Source organism: Oncorhynchus tshawytscha, linkage group LG10 (assembly GCF_018296145.1).
Source record: "Oncorhynchus tshawytscha isolate Ot180627B linkage group LG10, Otsh_v2.0, whole genome shotgun sequence".
Taxonomy (NCBI): Eukaryota; Metazoa; Chordata; class Actinopteri; order Salmoniformes; family Salmonidae; genus Oncorhynchus; species Oncorhynchus tshawytscha.
In genome coordinates, this window is record NC_056438.1 from 36439558 (window position 1) to 36466544 (window position 26987).

A 26987-nucleotide genomic window follows, 5' to 3' on the forward strand; every position below is an offset into this window, starting at 1 on the left:
CAAAAAGAGCCAGCTTTTTTGGTTCCCAAACGGCTCTTTAAAAAAATAGCATTCTTTTTAGTAACAAACCAATGCATTTTTAAATACATTGTGCTTAAGGTAGAGTATGATTTCATTTAATAATTTAATTAGAATTGTTTTAACACCAATCATAGTCAAACTATCGCGAACTGTTTGACTTGAAAAAATACAAAACATATTAGCCGGCTCTTTTTGGTGAGCTGAGCCGAACGAGCCGGCTCACTGAAAAGAGCCGGAACGCCCATCACTAGCTTGCCTGCACTCCACGGTTGCATGTTTTGGCTAAATTACATCTCAGCTACTGCCGACAAAGACTAAATTGATTAGGCTGCCTCAGTTGAGAGGTTGACTTATGATTCTTAAAAAGTTATTTCACTCAAACCTAACTCTTTATCACTTCTGGTAGACTAGTGAAAAATTACATAGATTCTGCTCTGTTTCTCCATTTCTTTGAAAAGCACAAATGGATGACATGGGAATCTTGCTGGCTTTTAGGCTCTTAACCTTCATAACACGTGTCTGCCTGCACAGCAAAATAGTAGAATATCATTTTGGGGGGGGTAAAAACACAACTGTGTGCAGTACTTGTTATGAAATGTCATAAAATATTCATGTTGCCGCGTCTTCTCAAAAGAGCATGTCGGGTTAACGACATCTCACGTTGACTCGGGCTTTATTCTCGTTCATTTCCGGAGGGCACGTCAGCGGACGAGTCGCATAAGAGCGAGAGTGCGCTGTCTCTTCAGGGGTTGGGACAACCGAAGCTCCATTCATTCTATCCTCCTAAAAAAGATAGCCCCGAGCGCAATGCTGCTGCAATTTTGAAACAAATACTATTTACAATTGTGTAAATATTGGAAACATGACCCGGGCTCATTGCAGAATCAATACGTTAGTTTGTGATAGTAATTTGGCTGGTTTGAGAAACGCCGATCGTTGACTAATGGTCCGGGACCTCTCTTCGCTGATGGGGTAGCAGCTAGCTGGATACGAAAACAGCGTCAACTCCGTGTTCAGTCAACTCCGTGAGCAAGGGACAGCCTGTCCAAGCCTTCTGTGGTGAAAAGAACTAGCCTATTCGACTTCAACAATCCTCCTGTTTGACTGAATTATGTACCAGGTGCAGGTAAGATTACGATTTTAAAAGCAGTCCTCTAAAAGCCAGTTTTTCACGCCATAATGGCACGTGTAGGCTACATAACCTAGTAAAAAAACTGTGATTCTATAGCCTACAGACTGCTTGAGGACATTTTATGGAAGTAAAATTAATTACTATAAAAAAATTGTGCGGACATAAGATGAATGACGATAGAAATTAAGTAGTTTTTGCAAGAGTAATAACATTTAACACACTGAGTGTACTAAACATTAGGAACATCTGCTCTTTCCACGAGACTGACCAGGTGAAAGCTATGATCCCTTATTGATGTCACTTGTTAAATCCATTTCGATCAGTGTAGATGAAGGGGAGGAGACCTGTTAAAGGGGGTTTAACCCTTGAGACAATTGAGAAATGGATTGTGTATGTGTGCCATTCAGAGGTTGAATGGGCAAGACAAGATTTGTGTCTTTGAACGGGGTATGGTAGTAGGTGCCAGGTGCATTGGTTTAAGTGAGTCAAGAACTGCAACGCTGCTGGATTTTTCATGCTCAACAGTTTCTCTTTTGTATCAAGAATGGTCCACCACCCAAAGGACATTCAGCCAATTTGACACAACTATGGGAAGCTTGAGTTAACATGGGCCAGCATCCCTGTGGAAGTCTTGACACTTTGTAGAGTCCATGCTTGACCAATTTAGGCTGTTCTGAGGGCAAAGGGGGCTGCAAACTCAATTATTAGGAAGGTGTTAATGTTTTGTACACCGTCTATACAAACCAGCCAGGGAATGCCTACAACCTTTACTTCAATGAGTGAGACCAATTTATCTTTTAATGATTTAAACTTCAGTTTATCTTGCTGTTTTCTTTATTGAGTGAGTCGTTATTTGGTTTCTATTAGTGGACCACTTATCAACATCTAAGCTATCATGACTGTGCCTGCTGAAAGCACATTTTAGGACTCCCTCTTACAGTGCATTCGGGAAGTATTCAGACCCCTTGACTTTTCCCACATCTTGTTATGTTACAGCCTTATTCTAAAATGGATTTAAAAAAAATCCCCCCTCAATCTACACACTACCCCATAACTACAAAGCAAAGCAAAAACTGGTTTTTAGAAATGTTTACTAATTTATAAAAATACAAAGCTGAAATATCACATTTACATAAGTATTCAGACCCTTTACTCAGTACTTTGTTGAAGCACCTTTGGCAGCGATTACAGCCTAGAGTTTTCTTGGTTATGATGCTACAAGCTTGGTACACCTGTATTTGGGGAGTTTCCACCATTATTTTCTGCAGCTCCTCTCAAGTGCTGTCAGGTTGGATGGGGAGTAGAGGTCGACTGATTAATCGAAATGGCCGATTTAATTAGGGTCAATTTTCAAGATTTCATAACAATCGGTAATCAGCATTTTTGGACACCGATCATGGCCGATTACATTGCACTCCACAAGGAGACTGCGTGGCAGGCTGACTATCTGTTATACGAGTGCAGCAAAGAGCCAAGGTAAGGTGCTAGCTAGCATTAAACATATCTTATAAAAAAACAATCTTAACATAATCACCAGTTAACTACACATGGTTGATATTACTAGTTTATCTAGCTTGTCCTGCGTTGCATATAATCGATGCGGTGCCTGTTAATTTATCATTGAATCATAGCCTACTTCGCCAAATGGGTGATTTAATAAGCACATTCGCGAAAAAAGCACTGTCGTTGCACCAAAGTGTACTTAACTATGAACATCAACGCCTTAATTAAAATCAATACCCAAGTGTATATTTTTAAACCTGCATATTTAGTTAAAAGAAATTCAGGTTAGCAGGCAATATTAAACTAGGAAAATTGTGGCACTTCTCTTGCTTTCATTGCACGCAGAGTCAGGGTATATGCAGCAGTTTGGGTCGCCTGGCTCGTTGCGAACTAATTTGCCGGAATTCTACGCAATTATGACATGACATTGAATGTTGTGCAATGCAACAGCACTATTTAGACTTATGGATGCCACCCGTTAGATAAAATAGGGAACGGTTCTGTATTTCACTGAAAGAATAAACGTTTTGTTTTCAAAATTATCGTTTCTGGATTTGACCATATTAATAACCTAAGGTTCGTATTTTTGTCTGTTATTATAATTGTCTTTGATTTGATCAAATCAATTTAGCCTCAAATAAATAATGAAACATGTTCAATTTGGTTTAAATAATGCAAAAACAAAGTGTTGGAGAAGAAAGTAAAAGTGCAATATGTGCCATGTTAGAAAGCTAATGTTTAAGTTCCTTGCTCAGAACATGAGAACATATGAAAGCTGGTGGTTCCTTTTAACATCAGTCTTCAATATTCCCAGGTAAGAAGTTTTAGGCTGTAGTTATTATAGGACTATTTCTCTCTATACCATTTGTATTTCATATACCTTTGACTATTGGATTTTTTTATAGGCACTTTAGTATTGCCAGTGTAACTGTATAGCTTCCATCCCTCTCCTTTCCCTTGGGCTCGAACCAGGAACACATCTAAAACAGCCAGCCTCGAAGCATCGTTATCCTTTGCTCCACAAATGCCGCGGCCCTTGCAGAGCAAGGGGAACAACTAATTCAAGGTCTCAGAGCGAGTGCCGTCACCGATTGAAATGCTATTAGTGCGCACCCCGCTGGCTAGCTAGTCATTTCACATCAGTTACACCAGCCTAATCTCGGGAGTTGATAGGCTTGAAGTCATAAATACTTCAATGCTTGAAGCACAACGAAGAGCAGCTGGCAAATGCACGAAAGTGCTGTTTGAATGAATGCTTACTGAATGAAGCCTGCTGCTGCCTACCACCGCTCAGTCAGACTGCTCTATCAAATCATAGATTTAATTTTAACATAATAACACACAGAAATACGAGCCTTAGGTCATTAATATGGTCGAATCCGGAAACGATCATTTAGAAAACAAATGTTTTATTCTTTCAGTTAAATACGGAACCGTTCCATCCCTAAATCTAAATATTGCTGTTACATTGTACAACCTTTAAATGTTGCTATAATTATGTACAATTCTGGCAAATTAATTATGGTCTTTGTTAGGAATAAATGGCCTTCACACAGTTCGCAACGAGCCAGGCGGCCCAAACTGCTGCATATACCCTGACTCTGCTTGCATGGAACACAAGAGTGGTTACACAATTTCTCTAGTTAAAAGTCATGTTAGCAGGCAATATTAACTAAATATGCAGGTTTAAATATATATACTTGTGTATTGATTTTAAAGAAAGGCATTAATGTTTATGGTTAGGTACACATTGACATTGGTACAACGACAGTGCTTTTTTTCACAAATGTGCTTGTTAAATCATCACCCGCTTGGCGAAGTATTATATGCAACTCATATTTACAGATGATGATATTTACTAGTTTAACTAGTGATTATGTTAAGGTTGATTGTTTTTTTATATAAGTTTAATGCTAGCTAGCAACTTACCTTGGCTTCTTGCTGCACTCGCGTAACAGGTAGTCAGCCTGCCACACAGGCTCCTCGTGGAGTGCAATGTAAGGCAGGTGGTTAGTGTTGGACTAGTAAAGCGTGATAGTAGTAACTGATGCAAGCAGTAAAATTAGATTTAAAAAACACCTTATGGAACAGCGGGGACTGTGAAGCAACACAAACATTGGCACAGACAAATGCTTACACACATGATAACATACACACTGTACATACACATGGATTTAGTACTGTAGATATGTGGTAGGGGCTTGAGGGCACACGGTGTGTTCTGAATTCTGTGAATGTATTGTAATGTTTTAAAATGTATAAACTGCCTTAATTTTGCTGTACCCCAGGAAGAGCAGCTAAAGCAGCAGCTAATGGGGATCCATAATAAGTACAAATACTCCTGCTTTGTCATGTCTGTGTGCTGAGGGTCGTTGTCCTGTTGGAAGGTGAACCTTCACCCTAGTCTGAGGTCCTAAGCTCCTCTGGAGCAGGTTTTCATCAAGGATCTCTCCGTTCATCTTTCCCTCGAGCCTGACTAGTCTCCCAGTCTCTCCCTCTGAAAAACATCCCCACAGCATGGTGCAGCCACCACCATGCTTCCTCCAGACGTGTCACTTTGCATTCAGGCCAAAGAGTTCAATCTTGGTTTCATCAGACCAAATAACATTTTTCCTCATGGTCTGAGTCTTTAGGTGCCTGTTGGCACACTCCAAGTAGGCTGTCGTGCCTTTTACTGAGGGGTGACTTCCATCTGGCCACTCTACCATAAATACCTGATTGGTGGGGTGCTGCAGAGATGGTTGTCCTTCTGGAAGGTTCTCCCCTCTCCACAGAGGAACTTTGAAGCGGTGCCAGTGACCATCGTATTCTTGGTCACCTCCCTTCTCCCCTGATTGCTCAGTTTGGCCAGCTCTAGGAAGTCTTGGTGGTTCCAGTTTTCTTCCATTGAAGAACAGAGGCCACTGTTCTGGGGACCTTCAATGCTGCTGTGCCTGGACACAATCTTGTCTAGGAGCTCTACGGACAATTCCTTCCACCTCATGGCTTAGTTTTTGCTCTGACATGCACTGTCAACTGTGGGACCTTATATAGAGAGGTGTGTGTCTTTCCAAATCATGTCCAATCAATTGATTTTATCACAGGTGGAGTCCATTGAAGTTGTAGTAACGTCTCAAGGATGGCCAATGGAAACAGGATGCACCCGAGCTCAATTTTGAGTCTCATAGCAAAGGGTCCAAATACTTAAGTAAATAAGGTATTTCTGTTTATTTTTAATACATATGTAAACAATTCTAAACCTGTTGTCTCTGTGTCATGATGGGATATTGTGTGGAGATAGATTAAAACATTTTTTAAAATCAATTTTAGAATAAAGCTGTAAAATTTTGCAACCCCTACATACTAATTTCACCTTCAAGTTGTCTCGCTGAAATGTTCTTAAACTTTCAAATGACTGCTCGATCCACACAGCAGATGTTGTGGGCTAGGTTAAGAATGCTGTGTTGCAAGTGTAGCGCTACATTTAGCGCTACAGATACTTCACTTTAAGCCTTTTAGATCCCTTTTTGTGCACTATGCGCTCTAATCTTTTAAAAGCATTTTGCCAAGGCAAAGACTTACTCAAGATAATTCTTATCTAGTTTAACTGAATATGATGAAAAAGTTTGCAAACATGATAGGTTTGCAGCATTTGATTCATGCCTGTTGGAAGATTCCAAGGAAGTGCATTTTTGTCACTATACATCATATGCTAGCCTCCTATATTGCAATGCTCCTCAAACCATGCTGATGCAAAAATGATGACAGGACACTATTTGGCAGGCATCAAGTTTTATCTCACGAACATGAGTACTCAATGCATAGTATATGCATGTCAGGGTGGAGGGGCAAATACACCTGAATACTGAGAAGAGATACTAAGTGAGAACCTTGATGTCAGATAAGTGGACAATCTGTACAATACTTAAAGTACCCCCCCATGCAGTCTTTTTTTTAACATTTAATTTTTTAAATCGTCACTGTTCATGAAAATAACTCAATATATTTGTTATTTATATCCCTGAGCGTCCTTTTGCCATTTAAAATGCCCAGTCTGATCGTGTGGGCTTATTGATGCAACTGTAAATATTTACATACACAGCCCTGATTGGTGGATAGGGTCGTCTAGACCAGGAGTGCTCAAATCTTACCATACGAGGTCCTGAGCTTGCTGGTTTTCTATTCTACCTGATAATTAATTGCACACAGCTGGTGTCCCTGGTTAAATCAGTTCCTGATTAGAGCAGAACAATGGAAAAATGCAGTGGAACTATCTTCGAGGTCCAGAGTTGAGTTTGAGGGGTGTAGACTTTACCCCTTCAAAGTAGGAGGATCCATATGCAAATAGAAGCTTTCTGGTCATTGGTAAGAAATAATCATATTGTGATGTCATGATTAGGGATGCACGATATATTGGTGAACTTAGCGGAAATCGTCCGATATCTGTCTAGTTTAACGCCGATGTGTAAAACCGATGTCAAAGCTGACGTGCATACCTATATAATGTAGGCACATGACGTAATGACCCCACGTAAAAGGTAGCGCTACACATGCAACACAGCATTCTTAACCTAGCCCACAACGTCTGCTGTGTGGCTCGGAGTCATTTGAAAGATTAAGATAATTTCAGCGAGACAACGCCAAGATAATGGATTTTTATTGCTCTTGACAATCAACCGTTCTCTGTCGTGGGTGACGTTGGCTTTCACCGACTGGTCGAGCACCTGTACACACTACCAAGTGTGCTGTTTTTCAGATGTTGCCCTACCGGAGTTACACAGTAATAGCGTCACTGCTATTAGCTTAACGACTGACATTTGGACCAGCGATATCAGCCCCATGAACATGCTGAGTCTGATAGCACAGTGGGTGGTGAAGGATTTTGTACTGAGGAAAGTTGTATTGCATGCTCATGAATGTGCTGGTTGTCATACCGCTGCTGCCATTTCAATGGCATTTGAGAACATGTTTGAAACATTTAAACCTGAACACACTAGCTAGCTCCATTCAAACAACTGACTGGTGAAATAAGCTCATCAACTGCGCCTGCAGCAGACGTGATACCCTCTGTCATGGCATTGAAACTAGGGGTCGACCGATTAATCGCAATGGCCGATTAATTGGGGCCGATTTCAAGTTTTCATAACAATCGGAAATCCGTAATTTTGGGCGCTTATATTATTATTTTTTTTACACCTTCTATTTCATCTTTATTTAACTAGGCAAGTCAGTTAAGAACACATTCTTATTTTCAATGACGGCCTAGGAACGAGGCAGAACGACAGATTTTTACCTTGTCAGCTCGGGGGAATCCAATCTTGCAACCTTACAGTTAACTAGTCCAACGCTCTAACCATCTGCCTTACAAGGAGCCTGCCTGTTATGCGAATGCAGTAAGCCAAGGTAAGTTGCTAGCTAGCATTAAACTTATCTTATAAAAAAACAATCAATCAACCACTGTCGTTGCTTCAATGTGTACTTAACCATGAACATCAATGCCTTTCTTAAAATCAACACACAGAAGTATATATTTTTAAACCTGCATATTTATCTAAAAGAAATTCAGGTTAGCAGGCAATATTAACCAGGTGAAATTGTGACTTCTCTTGCGTTCATTGCACGCAGAGTCAGGGTATATGCAACAGTTTGGGCTGCCTGGCTCTTTGCGAACTAATTTGCCAGAATTTTATGTAATTATGACAACATTGAAGGTTGTGCAATGTAACGGGAATATTTAGACTCATGGATGCCACCCGTTAGATAAAATACGGAACGGAATAAACGTTTTGTTTTCGAGGTGATAGTTTCCGGATTTGATCTAAGGCTCGTATTTGTGTGTTTTATTATAGTTAAGTCTATGATTTGATATAGCAGTCTGACTGAGGGGTGGTAGGCAGCAGCAGGCTCGTAATAGTCAAAGGTATATGGTTTAGAGAGATAGTCGACATGTTATAATTCCTGTAATAACTTGCGGCTGAACTTGAAAGGGGTTCCTTCGTTATTTTACCGTTCATGTCTTCCATAGAGAATGTCTTGATCTACTTCAAATAAGGTCTGTGTTACGTGCAGGCTTAAACCACCTCTGCGTTTTGATACCCATGTAAATCTCACTAGGATAAGGTAATGTTCGTCAAAATATTTTCATAAATCCACAATTTTTTAAATCTTTGCTTATATTTTGCCAATATTGATCAGAGTTACCTTGTCCTATGGATATCTACACAGTTATCAAATTGGCAAGGTGGTGTAATCCTACACGAAACACAGACCTTATTTGAAGTGAATCTAAAAATATCCTATGGAATAAATTAATGAAGGAACCGCTTTTCAGATTTTGCTAGAAGGTGTCATGGGAATTATGACTAGCACTTTGGTAGTAAATTCTTACCATGTCCATTATTAAAATAGGATTTCCTGCATATAGAAATTAGTTTTTGTTTTCAACATTCATCACAGGTAACTTAAACTCTATTTTTATTCAAACAGTTGAGAGTATTTGTCTCCTAAGCAGACTCTTCAGTGTCATTGTCACTTCAGAGCTGTGTGTGTGTGTGTTTTACAGATGGCAGAGAAAAGCAGAGCACCAGTGTGGGACTATTACATGGAATTGGCACCAGGGAAAGCAAGGTGTCTTATTTGTGATAAAGATGTAAGCATGGCGTCAGCAACGGCTAAATCAAAAAATACCACCAACCTGTGGAATCATATTAAGAACACCCATCCAAAAGCCCATATGTATTATATTAAGTTAAAATAAAAGTGTTCATTGCTCATTCAGTATTGTTGCAATTGTCATTATTACAAAAATGTATATACAGTGGGGACAACAAGTATTTGATACACTGCCGATTTTGCAGGTTTTCCTAATTACAAAGCATGTAGAGGTCTGTCATTTCTATCATAGGTACACTTCAACTGTGAGAGACGGAATCTAAAACAAAAATCCAGAAAATCACATTGTATGTTTTTTAAGTAATTAAGTTGCATTTTATTGCATGACATAAGTATTTGATCACCTACCAACCAGTAAGAATTCCGGCTCTCACAGACCTGTTAGTTTTTTTTAAGAACCCCTCCTGTTCTCCACTCAATAGCTGTATTAACTGCACCTGTTTGAACTCGTTACCTGTAAAAAAGACATGTGTACACACACTCAATCAAACAGGCTCGAACCTCTCCACAATGGCCAAGACCAGAGAGCCGTGTAAGGACATCAGGGATAAAATTGTAGACCTGCACAAGGCTGGGATGGGCTACAGGACAATAGGCAAGCAGCTTTGTGAGAAGGCAACAACTGTTGGCGCAATTATTAGAAAATGGAAGAAGTTCAAAATGACGGTCAATCACCCTCGGTCTGGGGCTCCATGCAAGATCTCACCTCGTGGGGCATCAATGATCATGAGGAAGGTGAGGGATCAGCCCAGAACGACACGGCAGGATCTGGTCAATGACCTGAAGATAGTTGGGACCACAGTCTCAAAGAAAACCATTAGCAACACACTACGCCGTCATGGATTAAAATCCTGCAGCGCACGCAAGGTCCCCCTGCTCAAGCCAGCGCATGTCCAGGCCCGTCTGAAGTTTGCCAATGACCATCTGGATGATCCAGAGGAGGAATGGGAGAAGGTCATGTGGTCTGATGAGACAAAAATAGAGCTTTTTGGTCTAAACTCTACTCGCCGTGTTTGGAAGAAGAAGAAGGATGAGTACAACCCCAAGAACACCATCCCAACCGTGAAGCATGGAGGTGGAAACATCATTCTTTGGAGATGCTTTTCTGCAAAGGGGACAGGACGACTGCACCGTATTGAGGGAGGAAGGATGGGGCCATGTATCGCGAGATCTTGGCCAACAACCTCCTTCCCTCAGTAAGAGCATTGAAGATGGGTCGTGGCTGGGTCTTCCAGCATGACAACGACCCGAAACACACAGCCAGGGCAACTAAGGAGTGGCTCCGTAAGAAGCATCTCAAGGTCCTGGAGAGGCCTAGCCAGTCTCCAGACCTGAACCCAATAGAAAATCTTTGGAGGAAGCTGAAAGTCCGTATTGTCCAGCGACAGCCCCGAAACTTGCAGGAGCTGGAGAATGTCTGTATGGAGGAGTGGGCCAAAATCCCTGCTGCAGTGTGTGCAAACCTGGTCAAGAACTACAGGAAACGTATGATCTCTGAAATTGCAAACAAAGGTTTCTGTACCAAATATTAAGTTCTGCTTTTCTGATGTATCAAATACTTATGTCATGCAATAAAATGCAAATTAATTACTTAAAAATCATACAATGTGATTTTCTGGATTTTTGTTTTTTTTATTCCGTCTCTCAGAGTTGAAGTGTACCTATGATAAAAATTAGACTTCTACATGCTTTGTAAGTAGGAAACACTGCTGATTTTGCAGGTCATCAAATACTTGTTCTCCCCACTGTATGTGTGTGTGTGTGTGTGTGTATATATATAGATATAAACATTTTAAAATTCGTCCGATTAATCGGTATTGTTTTTTTTTGTCCTCCAATTATCGATATCGGCGTTGAAAAATCATGGTCTGTCGACCTCTAATTGAACCGCCTGCTCAACAAAGCGATTCGGTGGCATTCTGTCTTTACTGTGTCGCCACCATGCTCGATGCTAGGTACATGGACTGCTACTTTGATGCAGACAAAGGGTTTACGGGAAATGTTACATACACAGCTGGACAAGATGGAAACAGACACAGTGACAGTGTGCACCGAGGAAGAGAGGCCACGGACAGAGAGAGCTGAAACTTCACTGCCTGACATGTATGATGAAATCCTGGTTGAGACTGAACAAATGAACAACGAAACAGCACAGAAAGTAAGTGAAAGAAATAGGTTTTGATTATGTTTTACTGGTAATGGGGACATGTACATATGCCAATTTTTTTTTTGTTTTTGTGTTCTGTATGTGTGTGTAACCATTATTTAACTAGGCAAGTCAGTTAAGAACAAATACTTATTTACAATGCCACCAAACCCGGACGACGCTGGGTCAATTGTGCGCCTCCCCTCCCATGGTGATACAACCTGGATTCGAACCAGGGACTCTAGTGACGCCTATTGCACTGAGATGCAGTGCCTTAGACCGCTGCGTCCATGTGTCCGTGTGTGTGTGTGTGTGCGTGTGTGTAACTGTTTAACTGTACTAGAATGCTTAAAAGGCCGCTAAAATTTTTAATATTGGTTATCGGTATCAGGTTTTTTTTTAGCAAGGAAAATTTGTATCAGCCAAAAATTTCACCGGTTTATCACTAGTCATGATCTGGGCCAAAAACTCCTCTCACCTGAACCGTCTGGAATTCCAGGCATTTTTTCCTCAAACAGTTCTTACACGAAAAGGGCATTATCACCATTTTCATAATTTCAGAGTGTTATTTAGACAACATTGTGGAAATGTCATTTTAAACAGAATGGAATTTAAACAGGATAATCACATTGACTGCACTGTCCCTTTTAACTACCAGGAAAATAAGTACTCTGGAGTATTCTGGACCTCAAAGCTCGGCTTTGAGTAACCCTGCCCTAAATATTGGTGGTGCATTATCTGCACAACACAACTTTCACAAGTGCTAGTAGAGCTATTCTGTACATAGTAATGGAAAGTTAGAACAAAGTTGGAACAATGAGAATCTATATTACTGGTCCTTATTACTGATCCTCACAAGTATTTCATTTCTGATCATGGTGAAAATTGAGACCTTTTCGCTTCTTATATGCACTTGTATTGGTGTTTTGACCCAGGGCAGGCATGTAGGCTATTTGTTTCCTCTCTATACTATAATCTGTCTGCTGAAAATTGTTTTCAACATCTTTTGTAAAAAATTATACTATTAATACTGTTTTTGCATTGAAACTAAAGCTTTCACTGGGGAATATTGTCTTCCATCTCCTAAAAATGTTTTCAGGCTTCCATGTCTTCTTCTCCCTGGACCTCCTCAATGTCCACGTCTTGAACATCAGACTCTGAGGCCTCATCTTCACTGTCACTTTCCAGCCTTGTTGAGGATGGCTCGTTGCCAGGCTCAAAAAGCCTCACATTTGCCCAAAGGGCCACAAATTTTTCAACCCTTGTGTTGGTCAGCTGGTGTGTTTCCAAACAAAGACCAGTTGCACTTTAAGATGGCTGATGTTGGTGGGATTTGGAGGATGATGGAGGCAAGAGGGGAAAGAGCCTAAGATCCACAAAGTCCCTTCCACCAGGTGGCTGATGCGATATGTTGGCACGACTGACATATTGCATCCATCTCAAAGCCCTTACTTGGAAGTGTATTTCGCCAGACTGCCAAGAACCTTGCCCTCACCCAGTCCAAGGTGGCGAGACACGGTAGGGATGACACCATAGGCCTTGTTGATCTCTGCACCAGACTGGATGCTCTTGCCAGCATACTTGGGATCCAACATGTACACTGAGGTGTGTATGGGCTTCAGGCAGAAGTCTTCATGCTTTTTGTTATATTTCAGAACTGCAGTTTCCTCTGCTTGGAGCAACAGTGAAGTGGGCAGGGCAGTACGAATTTCTTCTCTTACATCTGCAAGCAGAGTCTGAACATCAGACAGGATGGCATTGTCTCCCTCAATCTGTGCAATGGCTACTGCTATAGGTTTCTGGCTACTTACCACTCTCTCCCAAAATATGTCATGCAGGAGGATCCTCTTGATGGGGCTGTTCATATCGGCAGACTGTGATATGGCCAGAGACACCTTCCCCCCCCAGGAGACTGTCAAACATTATGACAACACCACCCCAACGGGTGTTGCTGGGCAGCTTCAATGTGGTGCACTGATTCTTCTCACTTTGTTTGGTGAGGTAGATTGCTGCTTGGCCCTCTTGTACAGTCATGGCCAAAAGTTGAGAATGACACACATTAATTTCCACAACGTTTGCTGCTTCAGTGTCTTTAGATATTTTTGTCTGATGTTACTATGGAGTACTGAAGTATAATTACAAGCATTTCATAAGTGTCAAAAGGCTTTTATTGACAATTACATGAAGTTGATGCAAAGAGTCAATATTTGCCGTGTTGACACTTCTTTTTCAATACCTCTGCAATCCGCCCTGGCATGCTGTCAATTAACTTCTGGGCCACATCCTGACTGACGGCAGCCCCTTCTTGCATAATCAATGCTTGGAGTTTGTCAGAATTTTTTTTTCTTTTTTTTCTCTCAATGGGATTAGGGAGTTAGATCTAGGGAGTTTCCTGGCCATGAACTCAAAATATTGATGTTTTGTTCCCCGAGCCACTTAGTTATCACTTTTGCCTTATGGCAAGGTGCTCCATCATGCTGGAAAAGGCATTGTTTGTCACCAAACCCTTCCTGGATGGTTGGGAGAAGTTGCTCTCGGAGGATGTGTTGCTCTCGGAGGATGTGTTGGTACCATTCTTTATTCATGGCTGTGTTCTTAGGCAAAATGGTGAGTGAGCCCACTCCCCTTGGCTGAGAAGCAACCCCACACATGAATGGTCTCGGGATGCTTTACTGTTGGCATGACACAGGACTGATGGTAGCGCTCACCTTGTCTTCTCCGGACAAGCTTTTTTCCGAATGCCCCAAACAATCGGAAAGGGGATTCATCAGAGAAAATTCCTTTACCCCAGTCCTCAGCAGTCCAATCCCTGTACCTTTTGCAGAATATCAGTCTGTCCCTGATGTTTTTCCTGGAGAGAAGTGGCTTCTTTGCTGCCCTTCTTGACACGAGGCCATCCTCAAAGTATTTGCCTCACTATGCATGCAGATGCACTCACACCTGCCTGCTGCCCACCCTGAGCAAGCTCTGTACTGGTGGTGCCCCGATCCCGCAGCTGAATCAACTTTAGGAGACGGTCCTGGTGCTTGCTGGACTTTCTTGGGCTCCCTGAAGCCTTCTTCACAACAATTGAACCGCTCTTCTTGAAGTTCTTGATGATCCGATAAATGGTTGATTTAGGTGCAATCTTACTGGCAGCAATATCCTTCCCTGTGAAGCCCTTTTTGTGCAAAGCAATGATGACGGCACGTGTTTCCTTGCAGGTAACCATGGTTGACAGAGGAAGAACACTGATTCCAAGCACCACCCTCATTTTGAAGCTTCCAGTCTGTTATTCAAACTCAATCAGCATGAGAGTGATCTCCAGCCTTGTCTTCGTCAACGCTCACACCTGTGTTAACGAGAGAATCACTTACATGTCAGTTGGTCCTTTTGTGCTTTCTCTGATTTGCTTGACCTTCACTTGAACTCTGCATCCAGCAAATCAATAGATAAAGCATGTCTGGTTGGAGGGGTAAGAACATCCAGAAATCTCTTCCAATACACATTACCTGTGAGCCATTTGGTGAACCAGTTGCATGCACAGCTCAAGCAAGACATTCATCAGCATTTCTCTGACTACGTTCCTCCATTGAGTCAAATAATTTCTGATTCCAGGATGACCATGAGCTGTTGCTATCGATAAGGTGTCTGATTCATCATTTTCACCTCAAATAGAAATAGAGGGACTTCTATTCGATTACAATACCCCACCCAGTATTGTAATCAAAACCTACCAGAAAGCATGTTGTCCTTGGCTCAGACAGTGTAGTAGTGTGGGATCAATAGCTTCTCATTAGTGTGAAAGATCTTGAGAATCAGCTGTACATGTGATGGAAGAATGCACTGTGCATGCAGAGAGTTGCAATTCCATTGAATTGTGGATAGTTTAACCCAAATATGCCACAAGACCTAGAATTGCCTTATGTGTATCCCACAAAAAAAGGTTCACTGTTATAAGCTAACTTTTTTTTGGATGAATTTAAGCAAAATTCCAGGGCTTAACTTCCCATGGAAAATTTCCCGGAAGGTTTCCGACCCTTTGCAACCCTACACGCATGGCTATATGTCATGTAGGTCTGACCGATAGCGTTTATATACACATAGCAGTCTGTCTCTCTGCCATCTCTAATGGAAGAAGCATTGGCTGCGTACTTGTCCATTTCCGTCAATGTCAAATTCAGGCCTTCGAGGGTTGGTGATGTATAGAGTGCGCTGTTAAAATGAAGCGCTTTGTAAGAGAAACAACTTGAAGGAGACGAAACCTTAACTATGCTGGAGTTTTGAAACTCATCATCCTGAGATGTTTTGAAACATTAAATGGTTTCTTGTAACACTTACAGAAACCATTTTAAATGCCTTTTTTGTGTTTTCGAGTTCCATTTAGGACAGAATTAGATCCCTTTTTCTGAAGTGTTCATGATTAATGTTTTATGTATTTGATAATTTGTCATTTTAGCTGGTATTGTCAAGCACAGTGTTCAAACCACCAGCAGTAACTGGTAAATTGAAATAATTTGCACACATTGAAATAAATAACTTGCACACATTTAAAAAGATAGATTTTGGGGTTATATTTTACACTTCGAGACAGTTATGAAATGACGGGGGGTACAGATTGGTGGGTGAAACTATTTGAAGGGTTGGAGCGGGGAATTTAATCCTGGTCTTCAGAAGGGAGAGGGATGAAGTGTCTAAGCCGGGTGCGTTACTGCTAGACCACGGGCTCTGCACGATGTGCGTTCATTTTTATTAAATAGGTTTATTTTGTTTTCTTTGTCAATTTCAATTCACCCCAGAATAATTTCTTAGTGTGGTTGAGTGGGTAACATTCCAAAGAAATGTACTATCTTATTACCCCTCCTGTTTCTAATCTGTCTAAATAAAGCAGGGGGGAAAAATAAAGGTGGAAATCCACAAAAAATATTCTCCATAGGCCCTTATCAGTCAATATTTAGGCTATATACCATTTGCATTTCTGAACCATTGATTGTATGAGAAACATTGTTTTTGTATTTAGATTCTGTGTTTTACATGCATTGAATCCCCTGAAAGTGTTTTCACAATGCTCTCTTAAAAACACCAATATTCAGGTTGAATACTTTAGGACAGAATTAGATCCCTTTTTCTGAAGTGTTCATGATTAATGTTTTATGTATTTGATAATTTGTCATTTTAGCTGGTATTGTCAAGCACAAAATACTTTGCGTGTTTTAGTATACTTCATTTCTGTTTTAAAACACATTCTGTGTATTAATTAAAGCACTACATTGGGTTTACATTCAAACACCCTCCAAACACCAGATCTCAGCTTAGGCACACTACTTTTCATGGTTTCATTACACAATCATGGTGTTTTGAGACTTTACATTTTTACAGAGGGTGGCCGAAGAGGCAAAGGGAGAGCACGACACAGCAGCTGAAGATGGCTGTTTTGTGGGCTGAAGAATGAGCTTTAGGGGAAGAAAAGATGGTGAGACCCATCTTAAACTCATAAATGTCCTCCCTCCTGCGGTTTATGGCTCGAGGTTGATTTGTCCCAGCTCTTAGATAGGAATTTAATGGCCATGTCAAGGTGATGCCTCTGAAGAGAACACAATTGTGAAAATGAGAAGGTGTGGGCGGCACAAAGTGCTAAATGTTTAATTTGGGCTAAACAATTACGGATTTTTCGGCTAAATGGCTATAGTGGTGACTCAATGAGTCTGAGGTCCAGTCCTTGTTCATGGCTTGGCCTTGCATGTGCTTTTAAAGGGTAGGTTGACCTTTTAGACATAATCATGGTTTTTCAGACAGTGTTTAAGTCCTGGATTCAGATTGGTTTAAATAGCCATAGCTAATGTTTATTTTACATTTTTATTCAACAAGGTAAGATCCATTGAGGTTAAAAACCTCTTTTGCGAGGTTGACCTGTCAAGAAGGCAAAACGGGAAAATATAATACATAAAATACAAAACCCATCTCGGTTCTAAACTTAGGAACAGACAAGGACAGCAGCGACTGTGAACGAAGACTGTATTTAGTGACTGATCTGGTCAGTAGGGAACAGAGATACAAAGGGACTTGCCCCATTAATGCTTTGTACACCGAAATGCCCCAGTGCTTTAGCCTCCTGGTGGAGAGAGAGGGCCATTGCACCATAGCATACAGATAAGTGATGAGTGAGTGATCTAGCGTTGGTGATACATCTTAAAGCACCATGATACACTGTGTCCAGAGTTTAAGGTACTTGCTGAGGCATATAGACAATATCACTAATCCAGCACTGATTTAAAAAAAAAAGTGCTTTGAACAAGATCCTTTCTGACTAACAAAGTTAGTCACCACCTAACCAAACAACAATAGGAGTGATAGGGGCATGGTTCGCAATTTTAAAATTGCATAGACAAACCGTGATAGGAAGTTACTAAGATCTGATTAGGCCACAAATTTGGGACATGCAAACCATACTGCCTCTATCCTAACTGTTTAAAAAGTGAACCTACCCTTTTTTAATGTCTCTGTCCATTTTGTAGAACAAACACAGCTTCCAAGTAAAACAACCTATATGACCAGAACACCCTATGATTTGCTGTCTATAAATGTTCAAATAAGAAAATGGACAGCGAAAATGCTCTAGCCACAATTACATGCTCTTAAGTGCGTTGGGATTCTGTAATTTGTTTGCAGAGGTCTGTCTTTTAAAACTGTGTTACAATACAATGTGGTTCCACTTGACTGTTCAGCCAATGCTAAGTTAACACTTTACACATGCGCTGAGGAAAAATCACTTTGACCAATCTCTGATTTTAAACCAGAGAAACTTAACACTTAAAGGAAATGTTCAGAGGTTTGATGTTATTGGTTGGCTGGTTTTCAAAGCTGTTGAGCAATAATACACTGCTCAAAAAAATAAAGGGAACACTTAAACAACACAATGTAACTCCAAGTCAATCACACTTCTGTGAAATCAAACTGTACACTAGGAAGCAACACTGATTGACAATACATTTCACATGCTGTTGTGCAAATGGAATAGACAACAGGTGGAAATGATTGGCAATTAGCAAGACACCCCCAATAAAGGAGTGCTTCTGCAGGTGGTGACCACAGACCACTTCTCAGTTCCTATGCTTCCTGGCTGATGTTTTGGTCACTTTTGAATGCTGGCGGTGCTTTCACTCTAGTGGTAGCATGAGACGGAGTCTACAACCCACACAAGTGGCTCAGGTAGTGCAGCTCATCTAGGATGGCACATCAATGCGAGCTGTGGCAAGAAGGTTTGCTGTGTCTGTCAGCGTAGTGTCCAGAGCATGGAGGCGCTACCAGGAGACAGACCAGTATATCAGGAGTCGTGGAGGAGGCCGTAGGAGGGCAACAACCCAGCAGCAAGACTGCTACCTCCGCCTTTGTGCAAGGAGGAGCAGGAGGAGCACTGCCAGAGCCCTGCAAAATGACCTCCAGCAGACCACAAATGTGCATGTGTCTGCTAAAATGGTCAGAAACAGACTCTAAATCAAATCAAATTTGATTTTATTTGTCACATACACATGGTTAGCAGATGTTAATGCGAGTGTAGCGAAATGCTTGTGCTTCTAGTTCTGACAATGCAGTAATAATCCAACAAGTAATCTAACTAACAATTAAAAAAAAAACTACTGTCTTATACACAGTGTAAGGGGATAAAGAATATGTACATAAAGATATATGAATGAGTGATGGTACAGAGCAGCTTAGGCAAGATACAGTAGATGGTATCGAGTACAGTATATACATATGAGTATGTAAACAAAGTGGCATAGTTAAAGTGGCTAGTGATACATGTATTACATAAGGATGCAGTAGATGATATAGAGTACAGTATATACGTATACATATGAGATGAATAATGTAGGGTATGTAAACATTATATTAGGTAGCATTGTTTAAAGTGGCTAGTGATATATTTTACATAATTTCCCATCAATTCCCATTATTAAAGTGGCTGGAGTTGAGTCAGTGTGTTTGCAGCAGCCACTCAATGTTAGTGGTGGCTGTTTAACAGTCTGATGGCCTTGAGATAGAAGCTGTTTTTCAGTCTCTCGGTCCCAGCTTTGATGCACCTGTACTGACCTCGCCTTCTGGATGAAAGCAGGGTGAACAGGCAGTGGCTCGGGTGGTTGTTGTCCTTGATGATCTTTATGGCCTTCCTGTAACATCGGGTGGTGTAGGTGTTCTGGAGGGCAGGTAGTTTGCCCCCGGTGATGCGTTGTGCAGACCTCACTACCCTCTGGAGAGCCTTACGGTTGTGGGCGAAGCAGTTGCCGTACCAGGCGGTGATACAGCCCGCCAGGATGCTCTCGATTGTGCATCTGTAAAAGTTTGCTTTTGGTGACAAGCCAAATTTCTTCAGCCTCCTGAGGTTGAAGAGGCGCTGCTGCGCCTTCTTCACGATGCTGTCTGTGTGAGTGGACCAATTCAGTTTGTCTGTGATGTGTATGCCGAGGAACTTAAAACTTACTACCCTCTCCACTACTGTTCCATCGATGTGGATAGGGGGGTGTTCCCTCTGCTGTTTCCTGAAGTCCACAATCATCTCCTTAGTTTTGTTGACGTTGAGTGTGAGGTTATTTTCCTGACACCACACTCCGAGGGCCCTCACCTCCTCCCTGTAGGCCGTCTCGTCGTTGTTGGTAATCAAGCCTACCACTGTTGTGTCGTCCGCAAACTTGATGATTGAGTTGGAGGCGTGCGTGGCCACGCAGTCGTGGGTGAACAGGGAGTACAGGAGAGGGCTCAGAACGCACCCTTGTGGGGCCCCAGTGTTGAGGATCAGCGGGGTGGAGATGTTGTTGCCTACCCTCGCCACCTGGGGGCGGCCCGTCAGGAAGGCCAGTACCCAGTTGCACAGGGCGGGGTCGAGACCCAGGGTCTCGAGCTTGATGACGAGCTTGGAGGGCACTATGGTGTTGAATGCCGAGCTGTAGTCTATGAACAGCATTCTCACATAGGTATTCCTCTTGTCCAGATGGGTTAGGGCAGTGTGCAGTGTGGTTGAGATTGCATCGTCTGTGGACCTATTTGGGCGGTAAGCAAATTGGAGTGGGTCTAGGGTGTCAGGTAGGGTGGAGGTGATAAGGTCCTTGACTAGTCTCTCAAAGCACTTCCTGATGACGGAAGTGAGTGCTACGGGGCGGTAGTCTTTTAGCTCAGTTACCTTAGCTTTCTTGGGAACAGGAACAATGGTGGCCCTCTTGAAGCATGTGGGAACAGCAGACTGGTATAGGGATTGATTGAATATGTCCGTGAACACACCGGCCAGCTGGTCTGCGCATGCTCTGAGGGCGCGGCTGGGGATGCCGTCTGGGCCTGCAGCCTTGCGAGGGTTAACACGTTTAAATGTTTTACTCACCTCGGCTGCAGTGAAGGAGAGTCCGCATGTTTTCGTTGCAGGCCGTGTCAGTGGCACTGTATTGTCCTCAAAGCGGGCAAAATGTTATTTAGTCTGCCTGGGAGCAAGACATCCTGGTCCGTGACTGGGCTGGTTTTCTTCTTGTAGTCCGTGATTGACTGTAGACCCTGCCACATACCTCTTGCGTCTGAGCCGTTGAATTGAGATTCTACTTTGTCTCTATACTGACGCTTAGCTTGTTTGATAGCCTTGCGGATGGAATAGCTGCACTGTTTGTATTCGGTCATGTTACCAGTCACCTTGCCCTGATTAAAAGCAGTGGTTCGCGCTTTCAGTTTCATGCGAATGCTGCCATCAATCCACGGTTTCTGGTTAGGGAATGTTTTAATCGTTGCTATGGGAACGACATCTTCAACGCACGTTCTAATGAACTCACACACCGAATCAGTGTATTCGTCAATGTTGGGGGTGGTATGAGGGCCCGACATCCACAGGTGGGGGTTGTGCTTACAGCCCAACACCGTGCAGGACGTTTGGCATTTGCCAGAGAACACCAAGATTGGCAAATTCGCCACTGGCGCCCTGTGCTCTTCACAGATGAAAGCAGGTTCACACTGAGCACATGTGACAGTCTGGAGACGCCGTGGAGAACGTTCTCCTGCCTGCAACATCCTCCAGCATGACCAGTTTGGTGGTGGGTCAGTCATGCTGATGAGATCCTCAGACCCCTCCATTGTGAGACCATATGCTGGTGCGGTTGGCCCTGGGTTCCTCCTAATGCAAGACAATGCTAGACCTCATGTGGCTGGAGTGTGTCAGCAGTTCCTGCAAGAGGAAGGCATTGATGCTATGGACTGGTCCGCCCGTTCCCCAGACCTGAATCCAATTGAGCACATCTGGGACATCATGTCTCGCTCCATCCACCAACGCCACGTTGTACCACAGACTGTCCAGGAGTTGGCAGATGCTTTATTCCAGGTCTGGGAGGAGATCCCTCAGGAGACCATCCGCCACCTCATCAGGAGCATGCCCAGGCGTTTTAGGGAGATCATACAGGCACGTGGAGGCCACACACACTACTGAGCCTCATTTTGACTTTAATTAAGGACATTACATCAAAGTTGGATCAGCCTGTAGTGTGGTTTTCCACTTTAATTTTGTGTGACTCCAAATCCAGACCTCCATGGGTTGATAAATTTGATTTCTATTGATCATTTTTGTTGTCCGCACATTCAACTATTTTAAAGAAAAAAGTATTTAATAAGAATATTTCATTCATTTAGATCTAGGATGTGTTATTTTAGTGTTCCCTTTTTTTTTGAGCAGTGGTATATAAGGTTGCTTGTATTCTGGGCAGTGCTTGAAGTGAAAGTAATATAATTATATAGGATTAACATGCTAACATGTTAAACAATCTCTGTTTTGAATTGTCATTTGTCATTTATGGTCATAGAAAACTGAATGCCATCTTTTATCAAACTGAAGGTTTTTGTCATGTAGTGGTTTTGGAGCAACGGAAGCATGCATCTGTGCACATTAACCTAACCATCCTAATGGAAGATGAACGTAGTCAAGCTCTGGCTTAAGTGCTAAGTCCCACTAATGACACTGGCCTCAGAAAGATCACACAATTTTAAATGTTTGCTTTTCTCGTTGGGAATTAAACACATCAATGCCAGTTTTTCCCGTACATGTTAAGAAACTGGAGTAAACTGTACATTTATGCAAATGCAAAGGCACAACAGTTTGAAGTCCTCAATTGATACGAAGGGGTGAGATATTTATGACAGGGATTTAATAAGTTATATTGAACAAGTGTACTTAATCAAATTGTGTTATTACAGAATCATACATCACTTGTATGATAGAGAAATGGACATAGTGAGTGAAAGAGGAGTGATGGGGAGCCAGAGGGGTGCTGTCTAAAGGAAAAGTTGTGTCGCAAACGTAGACTTGTGGATCGATTGGAGTCAGTTGCTGAGCCTCAGATTAGCCGACGATAGACTAATAGGAAATGTGTGGGAAGAACAGTTGGCTGGTATGCCCTCACCCACTAGTACACTTGAGCTGATTGACTTTGGTTCTGGCCCTCTACAGGATGTCTGGTAAGAACAAGGCAGATGATTCAGCGGTTTTATTGGTTTTTCTTTTTCACCACCACACATTAGGCACACACAGTTGGCTGGTACGGACGAGCCCCCACTTGTCACGAACTGGCTCAAAGCCCGTAACAAAAGGGAGACAACGTGGAGATGAGGAGTAACAAAACATATATTTATTAAATACAGTAACTAAGTATAATACACTACGGATTACACACACCATTGATTACACACACCACCAAGTGAGTGTTTTGCATGCATGAATGTGATAATGCAGGGTGTTGAAAGGTGCCAAAGCAAACAACCAAAAGGCCACCAAGATACACAACAAAAATCTGTAAAGGTGTCTGAATGTAGAGTCTCCTCCATGAATGGGGAAGTGGTGTATTTATCCTGGGACACACCGGGCCCAGGTGTTTCCCATGTAGCTGACGACCCTCCCAACTCCGCCCACTGGCATCCTAATAAGGAAACAAGAACAAAGAGAGAATAAGGCAGACAGAGTGGGAGGGTCGTCACAACAGACACACTCGGAATGAATAGGAATCTTACTTGTTGTGAACTGTTGTAGTTAGATGCACAGGGCAGAGCAGCAAAGGGACCGGATAAGATGGAGTCCTTGTTTATGTTTGGCTGAACTAGAGGTGCAGCTGTTAGCCAGTGTCACTCTAGAGCAGGGTTTCCCAACTGCTTGAATATTCCCAACAGTACACATTTTTGTTGTAGCCCCGGACAAGCACACCTGAATCAACTTGTCAACTAATCATCATGCACTCATTGAGTTGAATCAGGTGAGTTAAAACAAAAATGTGTGATATTGGGGGTGCTCGAGGACTGGAGTTGGGAAACACTGCTCTAGAAAACCATGGGGGCCAGGAGGGTGCTGGCTCCAACACACGTAAGGAGCTTAGGGACTGACCCCATGAGGGAGGTGCACAGAGATGTGGAGTTAGTCCTGGGCCGCCCCATGGAATGCCACGGGTGGCGGAGGATCCTGTAACTCAGCTGGTGCAGGACTGCTGGGGCACATCTGTGGGCACTGATTAAGATGCCGGAGGCTGGCCAAAGCTGAAGGAGGTGACTTATGTAATGTGGCAGAGGAAGGCAATGCCTCCCATGGTGGAGCAGGGAGGCCTATGAGAGATCTGGAGGCAGGAGCAGGCTGGGCCCCAGAGTCAGTCAGGTGGTCTCCCAGGTGTGAGGGTCGGGGGTCATCCAGTGCAGAAGGTGGGTGCCCCCCCCCAGATCTGGTGACAGCAGGGCCCCCAGGCCAGGAAACGGTGGGTCCCCCAAGTCAGGGGGTTGAGGGCTTAGCAGGGAAGGAAACCCAGGGCCTGACAGGGCAGGGGACTGAGAAACAAGCTGACTAGGGAACTTGATGCCTGGCATTAGGACAGGCAACGGGGTGTCGGCTGGGTGCTATGAACTGGCTAGGGGCAGAGACTGCAGAACTAGAGGGGCAGAGCTGGGCTTGTAGCAATGAGGGAGCTGACTGCTTGCCGACTGAGGCTGGGGATTTCGGACTAACTGAGGGCAGAGGCTGTGGACCTAGTATGGCAGCGAACCTAAAGTCTGGCGGAGTAGTGGACTGAGGGCCGATTTTAGGGCTGGAGATAGCAAAACTAGAACGGCTGAAGGCTGGGAGCCTCGTGCTGATAACGTTGGGCCTGACAGGGACACTGACTGGGCCTGACAGGGACACTGACTCTGGGCCTGACAGGGACACTGACTCTGGGCCTGACAGGGACACTGACTCTGGGCCTGACAGGGACACTGACTCTGGGCCTGACAGGGACACTGACTCTGGGCCTGACAGGGACACTGACTCTGGGCCTGACAGGGACACTGACTCTGGGCCTGACAGGGACACTGACTCTGGGCCTGACAGGGACACTGACTCTGGGCCTGACAGGGACACCGACTCTGGGCCTGACAGGGACACTGACTCTGGGCCTGACAGGGACACCGACTCTGGGCCTGACAGGCAGTGGTGGGAAAAGTACCCAACAATCATACATGAGTAAAAGTAAAGATACCTTTTTAATATGAATAGAAAATGACTCAAGTAAAAGTCAGCCAGTAAAATTCTACTTGAGTAAAAGTATTTGGTTTAAAATATACTTTATCAAAAGTAAAAGTATAAATAATTTCAAATTCCTTAAACCAGATGGCACCATTTAACATTTTTTTTTTTTTAATTTATGGAAAACCACGGGCACACTCCAACATTCAGACTTAATTTACAAACAAAGCATGTGTCTAGTGAGTCCGCCAGATCAGAGGCAGTAGGGATGATGGGTTGGTAAGTGTGTGAATTTGACTATTTTCCTGTCCTGCTAAGCATTCAAAATGTAACGAGTACTTTTGGGTGTCAAGGAAAATGTATGGAGCAAAAAGTACAATATTTTCTCAAGGAATATAGTGAAATAAAAGTAGTAAAACTATCCAAGCATTAGATAGATCTATTTTAAATGTTAATATTCGGTTGTGTTGTCAAACACATTCTATATTACTTTTGTAATACAGTAAATAGCCAGTCTTAAACTAATGTAACAGTATTTATTTAACACATCCATGGCCATGTTGCGGTTACTGTAGCTATAAATGTCTTATGTAATCATAGAAAGCGTGCATGTTCAACATAGCATGCATTGGTCGCAGGTCTGTGGAAATCTTCACAATTGCTATAGTAATCTATGCAGAATCTCGAACAGCATTGATCACCTGCAGTATGTACATTTTAATGTAATCTCAACTGCAATCCAGGTTATTTAGAAGTGCTATTAGATAAAGCATAGTGATAACGCATTAAGTTATTGTATAAATACAAAATATCTGACAATTTATTCCCATTTGATCTTTGTTGTGGTTGAAAGTGCAGTGATAACACATTTAGATGACAACTAAACCAAAAATCAGACATTGTTTTTCCGTTGGATTTTGGTTGTGCTTTTAGATGGTTTAAAGCATAGTGATAACATTGGGAATTCAACAAACTTCTGTCTGGTCTTTTTAGAGGTTGAAATCTCATTGATCAACGTCTCAACCAGATATTACCCACATTTCCACGTTTAAATGACGTGGTTTGCCCAGTGGGATGTAATTCACTTGAGAGAAGAAAAATGCATAAAAGACACTGACCAGCCACCCTCTGCAGACAGGGTTGAATATTTCTTTAGACATTTCTTTGGCATGGGTAAATCAGGGCAAATCTGACCTTGGTTCTGAAATGAATGCAATAAATAGAAGGCTTGAGGCTGAAATGGCTTTTCTCGAGGCTGTATTAGGAGAAGCCTGTCCGTGTAGGACTGTGCTGTGTGGAATATGGTATTTTTCTCTCCACAAATGATGGACTTGGGGGCTTAGTCTAACCAATTGCTTGCCTTTATTAGACTCTTTTCAATTGTGTCACAAGTATGAATGAATGTGCTCATTATGTCGATAGAAAACAATACATCTGTCATTGATTACATTCAGCCTGGATGTGAATGTATTAATATTTAGTTGATATACAGTACCAGTCAAAAGTTTGGAAACACCTACTCTTTCAATGTGTTCAATGTTTTGAATGTTTTCTTCTACATTGTAGAATAATGGTGAAGACATCAAAGCTATGAAAGAACACATGGAATAATGTAGTAACCAAAAATGTGTTAAACAAATCTAAATATATTTTAGATTCTTCAAAGTAGCCACCTTTTGCCTTGATGACAGCTTTGCACACTCTTGGGATTCTCTCAACCAGCTTCACCTGAAATGTTGTATTTTTAAAATTTTATTTCACCTTTATTTAACCAGGTAGGCTAGTTGAGAACAAGTTCTCATTTGCAACTGCGACCTGGCCAAGATAAAGCATAGCAATTCGACACATACAACAACACAGAGTTACACATGGAATAAACAAAACATACAGTCAATAATACAGTAGAACAAAAGAAAACAAAAAGTCTATATACAGTGAGTGCAAATTAGGTAAGTTAAGGAAATAAATAGGCCATGGTGGCGAAGTAATTACAATATAGCAATTAAACACTGGAATGGTAGACCTGCAGAAGATGAATGTGCAGGTAGAGATACTGGGGT

General features: G+C 42.3%; 1 protein-coding gene across 2 annotated transcripts in view; it reads left to right on the forward strand.

Annotated features, from left to right (window-relative positions):
* Positions 1–675: 675 nt before the first annotated feature.
* pex5lb (peroxisomal biogenesis factor 5-like b) overlaps positions 676–26987 on the forward strand; it is a 156962-nt gene continuing 130650 nt past the window's right edge. For both annotated transcript variants that reach the window (XM_024435030.1, XM_024435031.1), the window contains exon 1: positions 676–1147. In XM_024435030.1, the coding sequence (XP_024290798.1) occupies positions 1133–1147 (15 nt within the window). In that variant the 5' untranslated portion in view covers positions 676–1132. The remainder of the gene's footprint in view (positions 1148–26987) is intronic.